The sequence below is a fragment of the Mauremys mutica genome, chromosome 3, assembly GCF_020497125.1.
Source record: "Mauremys mutica isolate MM-2020 ecotype Southern chromosome 3, ASM2049712v1, whole genome shotgun sequence".
NCBI lineage: Eukaryota > Metazoa > Chordata > Testudines > Geoemydidae > Mauremys > Mauremys mutica.
The window spans coordinates 82,244,498-82,268,449 of NC_059074.1; the positions used below are offsets into that span (position 1 = coordinate 82,244,498).

At 42.2% G+C, this 23,952-nt stretch overlaps 1 protein-coding gene across 3 annotated transcripts in view; it reads right to left on the reverse strand.

Annotated features, from left to right (window-relative positions):
- Window positions 1-462: 462 nt before the first annotated feature.
- Window positions 463-23,952, reverse strand: part of PDSS2 (decaprenyl diphosphate synthase subunit 2) — a 173,327-nt gene continuing 149,837 nt past the window's right edge. For all 3 annotated transcript variants that reach the window (XM_045010406.1, XM_045010405.1, XM_045010407.1), the window contains 2 exons: window positions 22,168-22,203; window positions 463-1,509 (listed from right to left, as the gene is read on the reverse strand). In XM_045010406.1, the coding sequence (XP_044866341.1) occupies window positions 1,351-1,509; window positions 22,168-22,203 (195 nt within the window). In that variant the 3' untranslated portion in view covers window positions 463-1,350. The remainder of the gene's footprint in view (window positions 1,510-22,167; window positions 22,204-23,952) is intronic.

Here is a 23,952-nt window from a genome sequence, read left to right on the forward strand (position 1 = left end):
TGATTAAAAAAAAAAAGCTGTGTGACACCTTACTTTTTTTTGGTAGGAGGAGGAGCAAAATTTAACAGAAATAACTCCACTTAATGTTTGAGTGAGCGATGTAATGAAATCTGTTTGCTGTGCTAGCTGTCTCCAGATTGGGCTGTAATTACACCACAGAAGGAAGAAAGGTAGCTGAGTCTCAATCTAGATCATTTATGTAAACTCAGCCTTCTTGTCAACGAAGTTCTCAGATTGCATGCATGCAAACCACAAAAATCATCTCCTATGAACAAACTAGAGACAGTGTCAAATTGCAGACTTCTGATATACCTTATATTCTTTCTGTAATTGGATTTAAAATCCAACACACTAAGGTTAAAAAAAACTTCTCACGTACTATATATTTATTCAGAAGAGTAAAAAACCTGTGCTAACAGAAGACTATTCCACACTCCTTTCTGCCAAAAGATTGATGCTGAACATTATAAATTCACATTTATTTGACTTAAGTGAAAACAAGTGTCACATAAATCTGGGAAATTATTTAGGGAAAGATTGCGTTGAAACAAATTGCTTGATCTGGAGGAAAGATTTTTTTCGTGAAAGCATTGAAAACCTCATCTTTGAGCCAGAGTGAAGTATTTTATATATACGGTATAAAAACACAGGCAATCGATTCTCTTAACAGAGCCAAATTAATATTTGATTAAATATTTTAAGGCTCCTACTTACCATGCTTGACACACATTCTCAGCAAGTTTCTCAAATACTGAAATCATTAGGCACAGAGTAATTTTATATTTGAATACATAAAAAAAATGTGAGGAGACATAACTTGCATGTAGACAGATAAAGGATTTTTCCTCATTAATTCACTGAACTGCCCTTCGTGTTGATAAATTAGTACATTAATTCTTGGCTTAAACAGCCCTCTCTCTGGCAATTTTAGAAAGTGTTTCTCCTGACACCTGCAGCTTCAGGCCCCCCTCTGTCCTCTCTAGTGCAGGAAAACCACAGGCCACCACATTGGCGCCATCCCTGGCTATGTCCAATCAATAAGGACTTATTTCCTGTCCATTTGCTGAGGTCACAGAAGTGAGTCTCATTAATTATTTCTACTGGTGCAGCCTCAAGTATGCTTCTGGCATGACAAGTGAAAACTGTTTGACCTTTTCCCCCTAATTTTGTTTATAGCAGTTCCAAAGAATGCGTGTTCATTCAGCAATGCGGTAAACGACCAAAAAAAAAAAAAAGGCAACTAACAAATTTAGTTCTTTTAAAAATACAGGATATTTTTCCCTTGTCCCAGCCACTATCCATCTAGTTGTTTTCTTCAAATGAACAACAGTTTATTTTTTGAATTGTATCTCATGAAAATCTGGTCACAGCATAAACCATGTTTTCTAAAGCAGATCTGGCCTCAGAGGGAGGGAAGCACTCCAGGGCTTCCAGTGCTCTGTTTCCATGGTAATGACATAGGTCAATAGCTGAAGTCACACCTTTGCCAGCCTTGATTGCTTCTTGCAACTGTTAGAAAACACATGCATAATAAAATCAGTTTTGACTATACTCCGTATACAATTATTTCTAAGATAACAGTAAGAATTCAGTATTTCCATTACCTTTTCTTGAGGTAAAGAGGGCAGCTAAAATCAGATCACTCAGAAAGCTCTAATACTATTCACAAATATTAAGCTGCTCTACTTCAGCTCCTAACTACAATAAAACCTCAATCAATTTAAACTATAACACTACTTCCTGATAATTCAAAATGCTAAGCCTTACAACATGTACGCAACAAAGATAAGAGGTTTTTACATATCTGGACCTGTCCCTAACCAGATAATTTTTGTATAATATACTAAGCCAACATGTCAACCAAGCACTTATTTTCTTGTACTCCATATGTGGGTATCACAGGTCCAAATGGATTTATAAATACACATTTTCATATTTCATATATATTATATTATATATTTTATAAATACATATTTTCATAGTTCATAAATATATAATTCCAGATTTCTTGTAAGCAGACTAAGGAGGATATGCACTCATGTCTCCATCTTTTATATATTTTATTAATATTGCTCTGTTTGCTCATTATATGTTAAAATTTGTTATAGTGGACAACAGCAAATTACCTCAGTAAAATACAACTTAAACCCAAGTCTGCCATCAATTCTGCCATGCAAACTCAATGCACTCAGTAGGGATGGTGACTTTGAGGATGGAATACGGCTCCAATTTGCATCATATTAAATAGGAAAAGTTTCCATGGGATAATAGACATTTTCTGGCAAACTGCTGTAGAGAAGTGCAAAACTTGGGTAGAATGTCAGGCAACATTTGTATGCTTTTTATGAGACTTTAAATTTTGTGGAAGTTCTTTAAGGTGGTCTTATGTAAAATGTATTTAAAATTGTTTTTATGATGAAGAGCATCCTGAGAGCATCACCAGAAAAAGGTGAAACTATATTTATACAAATTATTATTGTTTGATTGCCTTTAATATGTAATCTTCACAGCAATCCCAATCCAACAGCTAGATGAGTGAAAGGACAGGAATCAAACCCAGGTCTCTTATCTATTTGTCTTAGGGTATGTCTACACTGCAATTAGTCACCTGCAGCTGGCCCGTGCCAGCTGACTCTGGCTGATGGGCTATTTAACTGTGGTGTAGACATTCAGGCTCAGGCTGCAGACCAAGCTCTGGGACCCTCCCACCTTGCAGGGTCCGACAGCCTGGGCTCCAGCCTAACCCTGAAGGTCTTCACAGCAATTAAACAGCCCCTTCACCCGAGTCAGCTGTGTGTCTAATTGCAGTAGACATACCCTTAGGTATTTATATGGCCCCCATCCCTGCAGTATCTGAATGCTTCACAATCTTTAATGTATTCAACATGGTTTAATGGTAGTGTCTCGTTGTCATTGAAACAACCTATCAAATATAGAGCTTTTATTAAATAATATTAATATTGTATCTACAATTATTATGGAAAATAAATCTTTTAAAGGAATTTTTACTGCAATATATTACAGTACACATCACCACAAATCACTTCTATTCAATATTACTTACACCCATATAACATTAACATATCTAGTTTAAATGATATGGAAACATTTGAGAACCAGAACTGTAAGTCATCCATTTTATATAGGCAGTTGTATTCATATATAATGATTGACTTTTCTTATCTAAATACATACTAAAGTGGATTCATTGTATGTATTTGAGAATGAAATCAGTTGAAAGCATATTACAGTACTTTAGTGTTCAAATCCCAAATCATAAAAAATGTATTCCCCACTTAAGTTAGAGTTTTCATGTACTGTGCTTTGGAGGAGTACTTCTCCTGAAGCAGAAGTGCACTGTACCGTTTATTCAACACCTTTTCCAATATATGTAAATCATCCACATATCCACAGTCATGAAGAATGGATGGAGTCTCTAGTGAGAAAGAGTAATTTTAACAGGATAGAAGGGTTCTTCGGTTGACCCAGCCTATGAGCAGGTGTTAGAATTTGCACGAAGATGCTAAAGTTGTGTTGACTTACTGAAGCTCAACAACACTACCCAGGGTATTAGGGATGCAGAAGGAGATTGCTGGCAACAGTGGACCAGAAAGAAGAAATCCTGGAGGGAAACTTTAGGGACAGTCAAGCTCAGAGAGGAAGCTTAGTTTGAGGTTTACATTCTATTATTGGTTTTCAGGTACTAATAAAGCCAAACTCCAGAAAGGGGGAGAGTTTGGAAACTAACATAGGGTCTGCACATTGTTAAAGGCAGAGTGAGAACTCAACCCATTCAAAGGCATGCCATGTATAACTACTTACATGCATACAGTGCCTTGCAACCAAAAGAATCACAAGCTTATTACAAACTACTCACATAAGAATTACCATACCAGATCAGACCCATCCATTACCAGATGCTTCAGAAGGTGAAAGAAACCCCAAATAGGGTAATAATAGCATAACCAGCTCATTGTTCCTCATTCCAGTCACTCAAGCCACCCAGTCCTCCCTGTAAAAATATCTATTCAAGATATTTTTCAGCATCTTAACCCCATCAGTTATTTGGCTCATGGGGCCAAGATGAAGGCTTATAGTCCTTAAGAACTTTTAAAAATTCTTAGGAATATTTGTTATTCATATAAATGCTAATCTCTGGCCTCAACAGTGTCTTGCGGCAAGGAGTTCCAACTTCCTTTTATCAGTTTTAAATGTAATGTCTTTCAATTTTGTATTATGGGAAAATAGGAGTTTCCGATATTATGAGACAGGATAAATAGAAGTGGCCAATTTTCCTTCTGTGTGCTATTCATTATTTTGTATGCTTCTATCATGTTCCCTCTCATTAACTTCCTTTCCAAATTAAAAATACAAATCTTTTTCATATTTCTTTATATGGAATGTTTTTCATCTCTCTATTCATAGGATCACTTTACTCACCACTGAAAAATAGGAATCTTTGCAGTGATACTCAACACTGTAAGAGCACACAGCACAACCAAACACTGAACTACAGAATAGGACTGGAAGTGAACATTGTATCCATTGCATTAAAACTACTGGGGAAAGTTTAGATATATAAAATGCAATTACCCAAACTGGATATTGCCCAGGCATTGGGGCTAGTGCCCCTACTCTACTCTTCCAAGAGGTGCCACAAGATCTTTAAGATCACAAACAGAAGGGATCCCACCTTTAAATCTCATCCAAAAGACAGCTCAGTGCTCCAGAACACCATGTTAGGATATTGGTTTAAAACAGATTTGAAGGAAAAAGTGCCACCCACTGAATTGCCAGAATTACTTTCTCAGCACCTTGGGTTTTCCTTAGAGGTACCTACATATTGACCAAGCTTGACTGCTTCATTTGCGATCTAATGAGCTCAAAAAACCCAAAGTGTTATTTCTGTAGGTGGCTATGTGTGTTCATTAAAAAAAAATTTTTAAAAAACCTGCCCAAGTTAACTTATCCTCAATGTACAACAAGGCACTGAGAATAAACCTTCCTTCCTACTTTCCTCATAAAAGAGCCCTATTCGTTTACCTCTTTTAAAGAGAGCAATACCCTCTAATCCCCTTTCTCCTGGCAGACCACCTGCCTTCCACTTCCTGTTCAACTCACAGTGCCACCAGCACTACCTTCCAGCTAATCTCCACAACTGGACTCCATGCTGGTTCATCCTTTACCCCAGTCACCAGTGTCAGTGCAATTCATATCCTATCCCCTTTTCAGCCCCTGGTTAAGAAACCAGAAGAAAAAGAGATAATTTGGAATGCAGGTTAAATGGATCAGGTTGGATTTCTGCCTGTTGTCAGGCAGGGTAGATTTGAGATTTGCTCCATCCAAAGTCATGATGTCAGGATAGCCAGGTGTCACAAAGACATCTGTATGGACCAAAACAAGTATGTTTCGATTAACCGTGGGCTTTACCTGACAGTGCCTGCCAACTGTATTCTTATGAGCTAGCAAGATTTTGAAACTACAAGAATTCTGTACTTGAGTGGAATACATGTGAAATCCAGGATACCAAGCAAACATTGTTATCAGTAGGTCATTCTTCACAGAAGATGGAATGCTACTCATTGTTACTTTCACTTTGTAGCATTAGTTTTTTCAGCATTAGGGCACATTTAAAATGTAAGGGCTATTCAACATTGGGACTAACAATTTTAACAATGCCCACCTCTCTGCTGACTTGTCAGAAGTGTGCCAGTTGTGATGACAGTGGTCTCACATAGTGAGAAATAGACTTTTGAAACTGGCAATTCATTTCACATAGGGCACTGGCCAGCTATCAGATGGCAACAACCTTTGGATATTATCAGATTCAGCTGGATTTGAACCAGTGATCTAGTGGTGAAAAAAAATCAAATATTCCTCATTCCAGTCACTCAAACCACCCAGTCCTCCCTGTAAAAATGTCTATTCAAGATAAAACTGGCATATGTAAAGTGAAATTTTAAAAAAGAGATTAGGAAAGCTGTCAGCCACAGCACAAAATGTAGGGGAAGTGGTGGGCCACCCAGAGCAATTATGTTGGATTCCTCTTGGAAGGAAGAGCTTATGCAAAAAGTCTACAAAATAATTTTTTTTATTAAAAAAATTGCTGACACTGGAGAACCAGAAAATCATTTGCTGGAGAAAGGATCGTAAGTATTCCAGCAGGTGGGGATGATCCAGAGCCTATCAAGTTTATTGAAAGCTTTTCCCCTTAATTATTTCTTTTGTAATATTTAGAAAGGTTCAGTTTTAAGTAAAGGACAGGACTTCTAGGAGAGAAGACTGCTGGTAAATATTCTGACCCAACCAGACTCATGTGGAGGAAAAGACTTCTCCCAGCTTTGGGAGAGAGACTGTATGGAGATGTGAATATTTTGTTCTTTTACTCTGAGTAACAGTGTAAAGTCTAAAGTTCAAGAAAGAACTTTTGAATGAAACTAAATAGCTTTATGAAAAGAAAATATTAAGGTCCTAACATTTGTTTTCTTGTCAAACTCAGTTAATTATGATCTCATGTATTTTCTGAGACAAGATGTCAGCAAACAAGTTCGGAGAAGATTCTGTGAACAATATCTAAGGAGAATGATCCTGTAATTAGATTTCCTGTTCAGGTCTGAGTTCCTCAAAGATCATGAGTTTCCTCTAATCCTGAACTAAGCCAATACATTCTGTTTGCGTCTGAGATGTATGGTACTTGTGGAAATAAAACAAACCTAAATTGATCAGTGGTCAAGTGACTAATGCATTAAGTGTTTCCAGTGTTCTTTGCTAGCTTTTCTAAATTTGTTTTCTCTCTTGTGGGAACATTCTGCCTCAATAAACATTGATATTTAGATTGCTAAAATGTTACCTTGAAATGGCACCTATACATGTTTTTTCCTAGATTAATTTTCTACCTTGCCCTCCTTTTGCTTTTCAACCATCTTGGAATGTTTCAGCATTAACTGTTACATATTCGATCTGTTTTTGTGGCTTGACATACGGTTAAGCTCTTCCTCTTCTTTCCTCCCCAAATGGGAGCTGGACAATCATTTATTTATTTTAACTGCCTCACTTCATAATGTATAAACTGCTACAATCCAAAACTTTCCTTTGCCTTTCCTGGTATTATACAGAATAGGATGTCACTTGAATTGGAGGGCTAAGTGTAGTTTGCCCAATATTTGCTAACATACATTTTGTATTGTAAAATAACAGTAAAAATAAAGATAATTGAATCTTTAACTACAGTGATATAATTCCCTGTACAAAAGTACATTAATCGAATGTTAAGTTTGAACAGTAGGGTGGTATTTCTTTCCATCCATCTCATACTGAAATAAATGAGTTTTTTCCCCCTGAAACTTAAGAAAAAAGTAACATATAGGCAGAGACTAAGTCTGGAAAATTTCAGCCTCAAAGAAGAAAGTTTAAAAAAAGTTTTAGCACCTGGAAAAACAAAAAAAGAAGTTGTTTGAATGAAATTTGTTATGAAATCTTGCTTTAGCAGTCATTCCAGCTATAACATTGTTTTAACAGCATATTTTATTAACATGTACAGGAAATCATTTATCCATCTGCATTGATAAAGTGTGTATGTTCTTTAGAGGTTTCAGAAAACAACATGCCAACAACTCTTCTTTGTGTCCTCTGTCTGATAGGCTAGCCTGATAGGCTTTGTACAGTAGTTTTAACACTGGAGTGATTTTAAATCAGACACTAGGAAGTAAAGTATGTCTCTTTAAAAATCTATGCGACTTCATGTTATTGTACTTTTAATACAGTGCCACAAGTTGCTGTTAGTGGTGGTCTTATTATTGCATATCATCAACCCAATATTTATACTAACAGTCAGACACTTGTTTGTGTCTTAATTAAGACAACATTGGGGTGGATTCTATCCTATCAAAGTCTCTGGCAAACTCTCACTAGAGGCTGGCCTAAATACCGTATTGTCCCGAGTATAGGCCGCACTTTTTTACCCTAATTTAAGTCTTTAAACTAGGGGTGCGGCCTATAAGCGGGATCTTGCCAAAAAAAAAAAACCAATAAAAATACTTTCAATCCCAGCCGCGGCGGGGATTTAAAGAGCTCTGGGCTCCCCGCCGCAGCGGGCAGCCCGGAGCCCTCTGATTCCCCGCCGCGGCTGGGATTTAAAGAGCTCTGGGCTCCCCGCCGCAGCGGGCAGCCTAGAGCCCTCTGAGTCCCGGCCGCGGCTGGGATTGAAAGCGCTCTGGGCTGCCCGCCGCGGCGGGCAGCCCGGAGCCCTCTGATTCCCCGCCGCGGCTGGGATTTAAAGCGCTCTGGGCTCCCCGCCACGGCGGGCAGCCCAGAGCGCTCTGATTCCCCACCGCGGCTGGGATTTAAAGAGCTCTGGGCTCCCCGCCGCAGCGGGCAGCCTAGAGCCCTCTGAGTCCCGGCCGCGGCTGGGATTTAAAGGGCTCTGGGCTCCCCGCCGCGGCGGGCAGCCCAGAGCCCTCTGAGTCCCCGGCGCGGCTGGGATTTAAAGAGCTCTGGGCTCCCCGCCGCGGCGGGCAGCCCGGAGCCCTCTGATTCCCCGCCGCGGCTGGGATTGAAAGCGCTCTGGGCTCCCCGCCGCGGCGGGCAGCCCGGAGCCCTCTGAGTCCCGGCCGCGGCTGGGATTTAAAGGGCTCTGGGCTCCCCGCCGCGGCGGGCAGCCCGGAGCCCTCTGATTCCCCGCCGCGGCTGGGATTTAAAGAGCTCTGGGCTCCCCGCCGTGGCGGGCAGCCCAGAGACCTCTGATTCCCCGCCGCGGCTGGGATTGAAAGTGCTCTGGGCTCCCCGCCACGGCGGGCAGCCCAGAGCGCTCTGATTCCCCACCGCGGCTGGGATTTAAAGAGCTCTGGGCTCCCCGCCGCGGCGGGCAGCCCAGAGCGCTCTGATTCCCCGCCACGGCTGGGATTGAAAGAGCTCTGGGCTCCGCGCCGCAGCGGGCAGCCTAGAGCCCTCTGAGTCCCGGCCGCGGCTGGGATTTAAAGGGCTCTGGGCTCCGCGCCGCGGCGGGCAGCCCGCAGCCCTCTGATTCCCCGCCGCGGCTGGGATTTAAAGAGCTCTGGGCTCCCCGCCGCGGCGGGCAGCCCGGAGCCCTCTGATTCCCCACCGCGGCTGGGATTTAAAGAGCTCTGGGCTCCCCGCCGCAGCGGGCAGCCTAGAGCCCTCTGAGTCCCGGCCGCGGCTGGGATTTAAAGGGCTCTGGGCTCCCCGCCGCGGCGGGCAGCCCGGAGCCCTCTGATTCCCCGCCGCGGCTGGGATTGAAAGCGCTCTGGGCTCCCCGCCACGGCTGGGATTGAAAGAGCTCTGGGCTCCGCGCCGCGGCGGGCAGCCCAGAGCCCTCTGAGTCCCGGCCGCGGCTGGGATTGAAAGCGCTCTGGGCTCCCCGCCGCGGCGGGCAGCCCAGAGCCCTCTGAGTCCCGGTCGCGGCTGGGAGTTAAAGAGCTCTGGGCTCCCCGCCGCGGCGGGCAGCCCGGAGCCCTCTGATTCCCCGCCGCGGCTGGGATTTAAAGAGCTCTGGGCTCCCCGCCGCGGCGGGCAGCCCGGAGCCCTCTGATTCCCCGCCGCGGCTGGGATTGAAAGCGCTCTGGGCTCCCCGCCACGGCGGGCAGCCCAGAGCGCTCTGATTCCCCACCGCGGCTGGGATTTAAAGAGCTCTGGGCTCCGCGCCGCGGCGGGCAGCCCAGAGCCCTCTGAGTCCCGGCCGCGGCTGGGATTGAAAGCGCTCTGGGCTCCCCGCCGCGGCGGGCAGCCCAGAGCGCTCTGATTCCCCGCCGCGGCGGGCAGCCCGGAGCCCTCTGATTCCCCGCCGCGGCTGGGATTGAAAGAGCTCTGGGCTCCGCGCCGCGGCGGGCAGCCCAGAGCCCTCTGAGTCCCGGCCGCGGCTGGGATTTAAAGAGCTCTGGGCTCCCCGCCGCAGCGGGCAGCCTAGAGCCCTCTGATTCCCGGCCGCGGCTGGGATTGAAAGCGCTCTGGGCTCCCCGCCGCGGCGGGCAGCCCGGAGCCCTCTGATTCCCCGCCGCGGCTGGGATTTAAAGAGCTCTGGGCTCCCCGCCGCAGCGGGCAGCCTAGAGCCCTCTGAGTCCCGGCCGCGGCTGGGATTTTCTTTAAGTTAAAAAAAAGTTAAACATTTAATTTTTTTAAAATAGCACCAAACTTTAAGGGCGCGGCTTATAATCAGGAGCGGCCTATACTCGGAACAATACGGTAGATTAGATAGCTTTTCTACCTTTCATTATGATCCAGTCAAGGGCTGGTAGAGGAATAGGCATTTTTAAAAAAACCTAAAAGTCAAATAATTATAGTGTCCTGCATAGAACACAAAGTTCAACAACTTAAAACAAAGTAGGAAACCTCTTATTTTGAATGGTTTTAGCATCCTCTTGCAATACTGCCAATTTAATTTAATAGATTCCAAAGCCCGAAGGGACCATTCTGAACATCTAGTCTGACCTCCTGTGTAACACAGGCCATAGAATCTCCCCAAACTAATTCCTAGAGCAGAGTTTTTACAAAAACATCCAATCTTGATTTTAAAATTGCCAGCACAGCCCATAGTAAATTGTCCCTCACTGTGAAAAATGCACACCTTATTTCCAGTGTGAATTTCCAGTCTAGCTTCAATTTCTAGCTATTGGATTATGTTGTAACTTTTTCTGCTAAATTGAAGAGCCCATTATCTAATATTTGTTCCCCATCTAGGTACTTACAGACTATAATCAAGTCACAGTCACAACCAAGGTTTGACCTTATGGTTGGTGCATGTGTCAGGAGCCAGGCCGGGTCGAATACTGGGAGATTAGAGTCTGAGACAGGCCAGAGGGCAGAAAAAGTGTCAGGATTCAGGCAGGATCAGGTTACCAAGAGATCAGAGTCAGGCAGTAGGAGCAGGTAGTTCAGGGGAGACAGTCCTAAGCAGGGGAAAAGCAGGTGCATGGACAACTTCCTGTTCCTCTGCTTGGTTTAAATAGAAACAGGGAAGAACTTGGGACCCCCAGAGTTCCACCAGTCAGGTCCCAGAACTGGAGTCTTCGATCAGTGTTGAGCTTGTAGTTCTGGTGATTGTTAACAGGTCACTGGGTGACAGGTTGGAATTTACTGGCTTCTAAAGAGAGACTGCTGAACTCGAATTAATATGCAAATTAGATACAATTAACTCAGGCTTAAACAGAGACTGGGAATGGTTGGGTCATTACACTAATTGAATCTATTTCCCTATGTTAAGTTCTCCTCACACCTTCTATGGGTCATCTTAATTATCACTTCAAAAGTTTTTTTCTCCTGCTGATGATAGCTCATCTCAATTGATTAGACTCTTCCTGTTGGTATGCATACTTCCACCTTTTCATGTTCTCTGTATGTATAAATATCTCCTGTCTGTGTGTTCCAATCTATGCATCCGAAGAAGTGAGCCGTAGCTCACGAAAGCTCATGCTGAAATAAATTTGTTAGTCTCTAAGGTGCCACAAGTACTCCTGTTCTTTTTGCGGATACAGACTAACACAGCTGCTACTCTGAAACCTGGCTTCTAAAGGTATCTCTACACAGCAACTAGACACCCACGGCTGGCCCAAGCCAGCCAGCTTGGGCTTGGGATGCGGAGCTGTTTCATTGCTGTGTAGACTTCTGGGCTCGGGCTAGGACCTTGTGATGTGGGAGCATCCCAGAGTATGGGCTCCAGCCCAAGTACAGAAATCTATACAGCAATGAAATAGCCCTGCAGCCCAAGCCAAAGTTAACTGGCGTGGACTGATTGGAGGTTTCTTTGCTGTGTAGACATACACCCTAAGAGTCCAGATCTGTGATCCCTGACTGCATCCCTTAACTTTTTCTTTGTTAAGCTAAATAGATTGAGTTCCTTGAGTCTATCACTATCACGGTAAGGCATATAGTCAGAGGACAAAAACAGGGGGTGGGGTAAGACACGCTTTGTCTGTACTGCACTTTCGTTGGTAAAACGTGTCATTCAGGGATGTAAAAAAAAAAACAACACACCACCACTGAGCGACTAACATTTTATGAAGAAAAGCGCCGGTGTGAAAAAGCGCTTTGTCAGCAGGAGAGCTCTCCTGCCAACAAAGCTAATGCCACTCGATGGAAGTTTTTTGTCAGCTAGAGCGCTCTCTCCTGCCAACAAAGAGCGGCTACACTGAGCACCTTTTAGCAGCGTAGCTGTGTCACTAAAAGGTGCATAGTGTAGGCATAGCCTAAGACCGAGTGCAGAAGTGTTAATGAGCCACTCTACCTTGAATGATCCCTTAGAATATGTGCTACTTATTCTAAACAATTTGTTCCACCTTGCATTTCGCTGTGAAACTCTGGAGTACCCAGACCTGAAGACAGTGCTCTGTGTGGCTCAAATCTTGTCTCTCTCACTAACAGAAGTTAGTGCAATAAAAAGATATTACCTCATCCTTCTTATCTCTCTCCACTCCTACTCTATACTCCCCTGTTTAAGCACCCAGTGATCTTGAATGCTTATGGATCAATGTCCTAACAGATAAAACTGAAAATTTTAGTTGGTGTCTGCAGACCACCAAATCACATTAGGGAACAGGATGACCACCTCCTGAAGCACCAATCTATAATGAGTAGGGAAAAAAAGCTGTGAGATCATGGGGGACTTCAATTTGAATGACATATGCCGGCGGTCTCATACTGTCAGTACTAAAACATCCTTGGAATTTCTAAACATTATACATGACAATTTCCTAATTCAAGAAGCATCGCAGCCAACACGGGGAATTCATTATTAGACCTTGTCCTAACAGATTAAGAGGAAGTGATCACAGAACTAAAAATTAATGGTATCTTAGGTACAAGTGATCATGACTTTATTGTATTTAAAACGTGCACACAGAATAAAGTCCAGACCAGTAATATGTATACTTGGTTTTTCACTAGGGCCAATTTAAAAAACAACAACCAATTATGCATCAAATCAGCCGTGAGGAAGAATTTTATCAGAAAAATGTGAACGATAATTGGCAATCTTTTAAGAACACCTTACTAGATGCACAAAAAGTCACAATCCCACAAACAAGAAAGAATGCTATACTGGTTCGAAAGCAGAACTGGTTCAGAGGGGAAGTGAAGGCAGCTGTAAAAAATAAAATAAATATATAGATATTGTGACAAAGTTCCTCCTCTACCTTGGTGGGTCCTGTGCTTATTGGCAGATTTGCTCACCTCAGTGATCTTCCCCTCTGGTGGAACCCACAGTCTAGGTCAATTCCTCCTGTGTCTGATCAGGAGTTGGGAGGTTTGGGGGGAACCCGGGCCCACCCTCTACTCCAGGTTCCAGCCCAGGGCCCTGTGGATTGCAGCTGTCTATAGTGCCTCCGATAACAGCTGCATGACAGCTACAACTCCCTGGGCTACTTCCCCATGGCCTCCTCCAAACACCTTCTTTATCCTCACCACAGGACCTTCCTCCTGGTGTCTGATAACACTTGTGCTCCTTAGTCCTCCAGCAGCACACCCTCTCACTCTCAGCTCCTGGTGCCTCTTGCTCCCAGCTCCTCACACGCACACCACAAACTGAACTGAGCTCCTTTTTAAACCCAGGTGCCCTGATTAGCTTGCTTTGATTGGCTGCAGGTGTTCTAATCAGCCTGTCTGCCTTAACTGGTTCTAGCAGGTTCCTGATTACTCTAGTGCAGCCCCTGCTCTGGTCACTCAGGGAACAGAAAACTACTCATCCAGTGACCAGTATATTTGCCCTCGACCAGACTCCTGTACCCCACTGGTCTGGGTCTGTCACAATATACATACACACAACAAATGGAAGAAAGGGGAAGCTGATAGTACTGAATATATATTCAGAAGTTAGAAATTCTAGAAAATTGCTAAGAGAAGCACAGTGGTGCAAGGAGAAATCTATGGCCAGCAGGGCTAATGACAATAAGGAGAAGTCTTTAAAATATATTAGGAGCAAAAAGAATCCTAACAATGCTATTGGTCCCTTACTATGTGGAAATGGTAGAATTATCAATACTAATGAAGAAAACACAGAAGTTTTCAGTAAATATTTCTGTCCAATATTTAAGGAACACACAGATGATATAGGCTCATCATACAATGTCAACACTCTTTTCATTCCTCTAGTATCTCAGGAGAATGTTAAACAGAAGCCACTAGAATTAGCCATTTTTATAGCTGCAAGTCCAGATAACTTACATTCAAGAGTTTTAGAAGAGCTGGCTGAGGAGCTCACTGAACCATTAATGTTGATTTTCAATAAAAGTCTAGGAGCGCTAGGGAGCTTCCAGAACACTAGATGACAACTAATATGCCAATTTTTCAGAAGGGTAAATGGGATGACCCAAGTAATTATAGGCATGTCAGTCTGACATCGATACTGGGCAAGATAATGGAATGGCTGATACAGGACTCAATAAAGAATTAAAGGAGGGCAATGTGATTAATGCAATCAACATAGGTTTATAGAAAATAGATCCTCGAACCAGCTTGATACTGTTTTTTGATGAGATTACAAGGTAATAGTGTTAACAGAATACACTTAAAATCTTGTGAGGCTTTTGACTTGATAGCATACCATGTTTTGATTAACAACTAAAATGATATAAAATTAACATGGCACACATTAAATTGATTAAAAATTGGCTACCTGTTAGATCTCAAAATATAATTGTACATGGGAAATCATCATTGAGTGGGTATGTTTTCACTTTGGTCCTGCAGGGATAAGTTATTGGCCCTATGCCATTTAATATGTTTATTAATGACCTGGAAGAAAATATAAAATCACTGATGAAGTTTGCAGATGACACAAAAATTGGTAGAGTGGTAAACAATAAAGAGGACAGGAGTGATATGGATGAGTTGGTAGACTGGATGCACACAAACAACATGCATTTTAATATGGCTAAATGTGAATGTATATATCTAGGAACAAAGAATATGTGCCATACCTACATAATGAGGGATTCTATCCTGGGAATTATAGGCCTGAATATCAGTGACTCTGAAAAAGATTTGGGGGTTGTGATGAATAATCATCTGAACATGAGCTCCCAGTGTGACTCTGTGATAATTTTATATCATTCTAGTTTTTTAATTAAAATGTCATGCAGTGCAAAGTCAAATGCCTTACAGAAGTCTAAGTATATCACATAACACTATTACCTTTATCGACCAAACTTGTAATCTCACCAAAAACAGATAGCAAGTTAGTTTGACAGGATATACTTTCCATAAACCCATGTTGATTGCATTAATTATATCATCCTCCTTTTGATTATTTATTAATTGAGTCCCATATCAGCCACTTCATTATCTTACCTGGGATCAATATCAGACTGACAGGCCTATAATTGCTTGGGTCATACCACTGATCTTTTTTTAAATATTGGCACATTAGCTTTCTTCCAGTCTTCTAGAACTTCTTCGGTGTTCCAAGACTTATTCAAAATCAACATTAATGGTCTAGTGAGTTCCTCAGCCAGCTCTTTAAAAACTCTTGGGTACAAGTTAACTGGAACTGCTGATTTAAAATGTCTAGCATTTAAATATTAGATATTTAAAATATCGCATTCAAAAGGAGCTCTTTTTTAGATTTACACATTATTTGATTACAGAATCACCAAAGGAATTAGTAGCAGTGGCTACACCGATCCTGCGGAGACAAAGTTTAATGAAAAAATATTGTAGGTCCTAAGTGCCGGGTAAGAATTAGAATCCTCCATTCTTTCTACGTCATTGCTTTTTTGGGAGCAAATCAGTAAATAGGATGCACTGTAGTCCCATGGACTGAACATTGATGATTCTTTGGTACTTTCTAAAGTGGAACACTGTAGGACTATTGTTATGTGCAGCATAAGATTGCAGTGACAGTTCTGTGACAGTGCTGTAGTGCATTAATGCACAGACTATGGTAATCAATTCTGAATTTTGGGGAGGGTGGTTGCTTCTGAAAAGACTAAGTTCATTATACTATTGTTATTATTTATTATTTGCATGACAGTAGAATATCTTTAAGAACTCATTTCCTTAAATGTCACCTTTCTCCACCTTTTCTTTGGCTCTTTCCACCTCCCATGTTAAGCCAGTATATTAGTCTCATGCAGTGCAAGAGCTGCTGGGTACATCATTTCTCAGGTGACCTATTTCCAGTACAGGTACAAAATCTGTTTCTCATGTTAACATCCTATAAGTATATTGCTTCATACACAAACCAATAAACTCACAAAGTATATCAACACTGTGTGACATGCCATATTTCCCATGCCAGTTTGAAAGAAAGCAATCTGCAGCAGAGCAAATGAATAAGATCACGTCAAGATTTTAAAAAGCCCTACTCTGCTTAATTCCATCCCTTCAAGAAATGACATCAAGGAAAATGTTCATTCCTTTCTGTAATACCATAATAATTGGTGGAAAAATTCATAATGTAACTCAAAGGCCAGAGAACTCTGAGGTAGGGGTCTAGAGTTCTACTCCTTGCTTGGCCACTGAACTGTTGTGTGACATCAGACAAGTAACTTCCACTGTCTGTGCTTTGGTTGCCCCTACAACTGTTTGTCTGTCTGGTCTAGTTAGACTACATTATTCGGGGCAGGAACTCACTCTTAAAAGGTATTTGTACATTGTCTCTAGGAGATACTGTAATACAAATAATAAATAATTCAACAGGGAAGCTTTGTTTTGGTAGAACTGTATTACTTACTGTGCATGGCAAGAAAAAGGTAAAGCAGAAAAAGGTGATTCTGGTAAACGACTGAGATGTTTTGTCATAATAAGAGAGAAAAATGAGGGCGAGACGAAAGGATTTTTCCCAGATTCACTGATCTGCTGTCTCCAGCAGTGACACGAGTGGCATCTGCCTCGGTCTTATTACTACTCTCTTTTGTGCTACTTGAGGCACTTAATACTAAAACAGAGGTAGAACTACTTTTTCATCTCAGGAAGAGACTTTCATACAATATGATGGTGGATCAATGATTTGTCTGGATGTGGTAGTGATGGTGAAAAAAAAACAAAAAACCACACAGGGCATTCAGAGACTGATTAACAGCTTAGTGAGAAAATGCTTTTTGCAATATCAAAGTTCTTGTGATAGTAAGATTGATATATTGGAAAAACAGACTAAAAGTTCTGTAGAATGAAACGAAGCCATTGGCATGGAAAACTAAGACCCAATTAAATTAATGAAAAGTATTTCCTCTTCCTGTAGAGCCCCAACTACATTTACTAGTGTCTCTGATGCATCACATGGACATTCTTCTTTGGTCAGTGTAGACATAGGGCTACAACTTTAAAACACTGTGCATCAAATGTGCAAATCAAAGTGCAGACAGAGACACAAGAATAAAAAGGTATAGGAGGTTGTTTTATGCCATGCAAAAATAAACTCTATGCCTAAAAGCAGGCATGGGGAATGGGTGGATCTCATTCTTACTTTCATTCATGAATTTTAATTGAAAATTGTATGAATATGTAAAATATGCTTGAGAAGATCAACTAAGCAAACAGAATTACATATATCTATAATATGTGTGTATAAATTAAAGCAGAAAAGATTTTATTAATTTAGTTAAAAAACAAATAGGCTACTTCAATGTACTAAAACGGAAAATAATTAGTATAGAAATTTAAATGGTATGCTTTTTTGATGTACTGTGGCCAGGGTTTGTTATCCTAACCTTAATAGAAGTAATATGGAGAAGAGCAACAAACATAATTAAAGGTATGGCACAACTTCCAGTATGATAAGATTTCAGAAGCTAGGATTATCTGAACTTTGAAAGGAGAAAGATGAGAGGGATCTTGACTGAGGTAGAAGAAACTTGAATGATGCAGCAAAAACTGCCTAGTCCTTGTTTTTATCATCTCCAATAGTATGAAAACAAAAGACAGGTTATTGAACTGAAGACAATAAGGAAATATTTCTTGGTACTGTAAATAGTGAACTTTGAAATTCACTCTCATTCAGGTAAAATTAGAGTAATTGGGTACATCTACACAGCAATAAAAGATCCTGTGACATGGCTATACTGGCTTGGATCAACTGACTCAGGCTCACAAGGTTCAGGCTTGCAAGGATAAAATGTGCAGTGTAGACATTCAGGCTTGGGCTAGAGCCTGGGTTCTGAAACCCTGCAAGTGTGGAGTGTCTCAGAGCCCAGTCTTCAACCCAAGCCCAAATGTCTACACTGCAGCCTGAGCCCTGTGAGCCCAAGTCAATTGATCTGAGCTCTGAGACTCAGTGCTGTGGGTTTTTTATTGCACTGTAGATGTACCTATTAAGTCAAATACTACAGCTAGATTTACCAAAACGATAGAATAATTTCATTATCACAATCAAATTTATGACATCTGCAGCTAAGCAAGCCACATTAACACAAGGCTAATCAAATCTCATGCCACCAGGTTAAACCCAAGCACATGAAGGGTAAAGGAATTCCCTTTCCCACTCAAATGAACATTACAAGTTGTCTAGGTGTATTATGGATTTTTCACCATCCTCTGAAGGAACAGATATTTGGAACTCCTGAAAACTATGTGGGAATACATAGACAAAGCCATATGATCCAGCACAGCAAATTTTATGTTAATTCTCTTATTTTACAGCTACAGAAATACTGTTGTGACAATAGAACAGAAGTGCAACAATTCAAAGGAAAAAGCCATACAGTTTTTATAAGACTAAGTAGTCACCACAGAAATTCCTTAGAGATGGATAGTTGAACAAAAATTCATTTTGGTTCTTTTAGAAAATTAATAGCAATTGAGAAAGTCACATCACATGAACCAGGTTTTGTCTGCTGTGGTAAAAATATCTACTGTAGTCCTATAAAAAGGATGATTAGTTTAAGTAACAGTAAACTCAACTACAGAAATAATCTATAACTGGTTAGAATAGACACACATTTATAGAGTTTTTCGCATGGAACACTAGACTACATATTAATTTTCCTTTAGATACATACTATAGTTGTATCAGTAAATCAAAGTATGAATTGTATCTCCTTGCTAGTTTTCCATCAGTCCTAGGAGATATCAATCAAAACTAACCAATCAATCAAAACCATAAAGCTATTCAGCCTCTATTCAATATCAATGGGAAATTAAAAATAATGTAATTTGTTAAAGACATCCGTGATTCAGATATATCTGGGGGTAACTAGCTGAAATCTCATGATCTTGCTAAGATTCAACCTGAACAATCAGCTACTTTCCTACTTTAAGACTGACAGGATGCGATATGGAGCCTTTCACCTCTAGGTCACTGTGACCAAAAGTTACCATCTGAAGTCTCTTCCGTGATAGATGTGAAAGTGGTGCCAGTCCACTTTGTAGCTGATGGTTTCCATGTTGCATCTAGCAACTATATTGGAGTGTCCACAGAGTAGTCAAAGACTGAATAGGGATGGAAATGCAACTATCCTTATGTTCCTATATGTGGTCCCTCCAGTACACAGAGATGAAATACAACAGAAGAAAACAAAAAATTAAATCCATGAAAATAGGTTTTAGAAGTTCTAAACAAGGACCACAAATAGGGAAAATATAAATATATTCATAATGGTGACTCCTGTTGTCTTAACCTGATGCCCTGCTTACTCCTCCCACTGTCATTCAGTCTGGATGACCTCTAAATCAAAAACTTGGCACTTCAAGTGAAGTACAAGGTACCTGTATCATGATAGTTCAATTCCATTATGAAAGGGTCTGAAAGGGCTCTATCCAGTTCCTAGGGGTGGATTGGTTTTATTTACAACTATATACTTGAGTGAAAGATTGTCAGCATGCATATTAGTGTGAAGATTCCCCTACTGCGAGAGATACCCTATGGGCCTCAATTTTAGCTCGTGCAAGGAAAGGGAAGGTTTCTGTGTTCAGTTCACAAAAAGGCTGTAATGGAGAGGAGTGTAGGGAGCAGCTACCAGGAGAGGGAAGACTCCCTTTTACTTACGACCTGGGGATGAGGTGGGAGGCAGAAAGGTAAGAGTGCATAAAATCACTGTAAAGACGTCATGATCAGCAGTGCTGGATTAAAGAATTTTGGACCCTGTGCACTATAGAAATTGCTCCTCCCACCAATTCACTCAAATTTGTCATGACAGAGGGGCAGCCAGGCCAAAATTAAGTGGTGCTAGGACCCTGCTCTAGCTCTGCTCCAGCTGCTGCCAGCCTTGCATGGCATGAACCTGGGCTGCTCAGTAAAGTGCTCCTGCCTCAAATATATCCCACCTCACACCTAGACACCTGAATGTCCCTACCACTCCACATATACCCCTAATGTGCCGGGGGCTGCTCCCCCCAGCTCCACCCCAGGTCCTGCCCCCACTCCACCCCTTCGTCCAAGACCCCACCCCGCCTCTTCCCGCCCCGTTCTACCCCTTCCCCTGAGCACACGCGGCCCTTGCTCCTCCCCTCTCCCCCCCAGCGCTTCCTGCACACTGTGGAACAGCTGATCGTGACAGGCGGGAGATGCTGGGGGAGGAGGGGGAGGCACTTGGGAGAGGGGGAGGTGCTGCTGGGGGGCTGCTGGTGGGTGCCAAGCATCCATCTTTTTTTTCAGCAACCACGGAGTCAGCGCCTATGCAACACAAACCTCCACCAGCCCACACTTACCCTGACAGCCCCACACACATTCCAGTAGCCCTGACACACAACTTGTTCACTTCCACCACCTTGAACACCTCCTGCTCACGCCCAACACCTCACTCTACAGTCCCCCCACATAGCCCACCAGGGCCAGCTCCAGGCACCAGCTCAGCAAGCAGGTGCTTGGGGCGTCCAAGGGGAAGGGGAGGCACATCCGGCTCTTCGGCAGCGGGTCCCTGGATCCCTCTGAGAGGGAAGGACCTGCCACCGAATTGCTGCCGAAGAATAAAGCGGCGTGGTGGAACTGCCACCGATTGCGATGGCAGCTTTTTTTTTTTCCCCACCGCTTAAGGCAGCAAAAACCCTGTAGCCAGCCCTGTAGCCCACCAACTTGCCACCAGCCCCTCACCCACCACCCCCAGGACCAGCCTGACAACTCATTGACACCTCACCCCCCACCTCTTAGTACTCTGCTCTCATTCCAGGTGGCTCCTCCCATTCCTAGCTCCACTCGCTCCCATAGCCCGCCCTGTACTCTCATGGGTGGGTCAAATCTGAGTGAGTGGCGTTGCCAGGTCACAACACCAGAGCCCTTTAAATCCTGCCTGCAGTTTGGCGCCCAGGCTGGGGCCGGGATTTAAAGGGCTCAGAGCTCCCCGCCACTGAGCCCCAGGCCCTTTAATTTGAGAGTGCAGTTCACGCCATCCTGCAGATCATTAATGAAGATATTGAACAAAACCGACCCCAGGACCGACGCTTGGGGCACTCCACTTGAAACCCTTTAATTTGCCCCTGAGTCCTGGGGGCTCCCAGCTACCTCTGCAGCTGGGAGCCCTGGGTTGATTTAAAGGCCTTGGGGCTCCCAGCCACAGCCGGTGGGTGCCCCAGGGCCTTTAAATCTTGAGAGGCCCCGCCTCTTCCGGATGAGGCCACGTCCCCTCAGGACTCCAGCAGTACCAGTAAGTCCTGTAAGTTACTTTCAACCCTGAATGCCACTTACTCAAATTTGGCCACTCCACCTCTCAGGCATGAAAATCTGACATATTGGGTCTCAGGATGACCCACCCAAATCCAGTGGTTGGGTCCACCCCTGAGGATGGGACCCTGTGCAGGTGCACTGAGTGCACATTGGTTAATCTGGGCCTGATGATTAGGAGGCAGCCTGAGAATGATTAGCTTAATGAAATACAGAGAACACAAAAGCAACAAACTCCTTAGAAGAGAAAATATTTAAAATGTTTAAAGTCCGAGGAGGCAAGAGGGATAATAAAAGTAACAATAGTAGTAAAATGGCTAATTTTGATACTTAGTGTTTAGTTTAATACAATTGGTTCCCTATATCAAGTAGCCCATCTGGAACACCTTAGGCATAACCATCTGGCACTATCATTGTCAGGACACAGGACCAGACTGATCAATGATCTAACCTGGTATGACAGTTCCTATGTGATTGGATCATCCTAATTGCCTACTCTTTGTTATAGAAAGTTAAAATGTCTCAGATAAATCTTTGACTATAATGAAAAAAGCTTCTCTGGAATCTGAAACCTAAAAATTAAAGCATTACATTTAAAATAAGATATAGCCTTAATGTAATTTACTCACCTTAGTAAAGTCCATTAAATTCTCTTTACTTTGTGCCTTAAACATAAAAAGAAAGATTAAACATAAAATGTGATCTGTTACCGACTGTTATTTTTCTAGACCTTCTGCTTCTCTGTAAGAAGAATGAAATATGTAGCGAGCTATACATTATAATTAATATTTTAAAATTAACTAACTTCCTTAAGATTCTGAATTTTAAAAAAACAAATGAATATTTACTAGCTGAATGCCTCATTACAACATGGAAAGAGATTTCAATGGACACAGGCACATCTTTGGATACCTACAACGTTCAAAAGTTCTATCTAGATTAGAATACTGCTGATTCTTCAATTAAAAACATTTGAGACACAAGTAACAACTTCCTTCAAAAGCTTGCTCCTCATATGCATTGAGAAAACCTGAGATCCTGAATATAGTGTACTTCTGCCCAACAATAAACAAACAAAATCAATAATAGTTTAAAACAAAAACAAAAACAAGAACTAACCCCATCCAGGAACAGCTTGCATGTACACAGGGGGAAAAATCTAGACTCGATAATTTTAAAGAGATAATTTCAAAGACAATGTCAAAGCGGTAAACCTAAAATTAGAATTCACAGCTGTGTTTTGGTTTGGAATCATGAATATAAACACAGTGTCATCCCTTTGCTCCTTTTCTGTGCTGTACTGATAAGTAATCAGGTATCAAAATATACAAGAATATTCTCTAATATGTTCCAGAGGGGGTCACTCTTGTATATTTTTAAATTGTTCCAATTCATAAAAACCAAAGCAGATGCAAAATTCAAGGTGCTGGGCTCCAGTGTATTTTGTCACTGGGTGATGCGGAGACCCATATTTTGCATAACATACACATTTTCTATATACAAAAATCCTTCTTATCTGGGACACACCTATTTGTTTCTCACTCAATGGCTGCTAATGCTAGACCCAGAGCATTCCTGGTCAGCCACCCCAAAGCCTTTTCCTGCGGTCAAACCCAGTTTTGTCATCGTTGCCCAACTACAGTAGTCCCCCTCCCAAAGTCTGTGGAGGAAACAGAAGATTCCCGGCCCCTTAACACTCCCTATGCCCCACCCCCCAACAAAAAGGATGCAAACTCCAGTTATTAGGGAAGGCCTCTTCCCAAACAAGGGAGGATGCAGAATGGAACCACTCCCTCACAATCTTCTGGAAATCTATTTGAGAAACGCAGACACAAACAGATAACCAAAAAGGAGAGGTCAGGCAACTGCTGTAAGGAGAAGACTCAGGGACTGGACTGGGAGAGGAGCATTTAGGTGGGGACTGCAGCTTTGAAAAAGGTACCAATAACAGATTTGTAAGAGAATTGATTAATTTTGTACGGACAGAAGAGAAGGGAGGAGAAAGAAAAGTGAAGGGATGAATTTTGGAGGGTGGGGGGAAGAAGTTGGAAAAAAACAACCAACCGATGAATTGAGGGGAGATTGAAATGACTGATGAATCGGAAATGGAAAGGGAAGAGAAGATAACTGATTAATCTGATTATAGGGGAAGAGAAAATAATTGAGGAATTTGGCAGGGAGAGAGAATTGATCGATGAATAGGTGAATGTTGATTAAATGCAAGATAACTCAGTTGGAAAGTGAACAGTGAAATCCTTGCTGATCTTAAACTCAAAAAAGAAGCTTACAAGAAGTGGAAGATTGGACAGATGACCAGGGAGGAGTATAAAAATATTGCTCAGGCATACAGGAGTGAAATCAGGAAGGCCAAATCACACTTGGAGTTGCAGCTAGCAAGAGATGTTAAGAGTAAC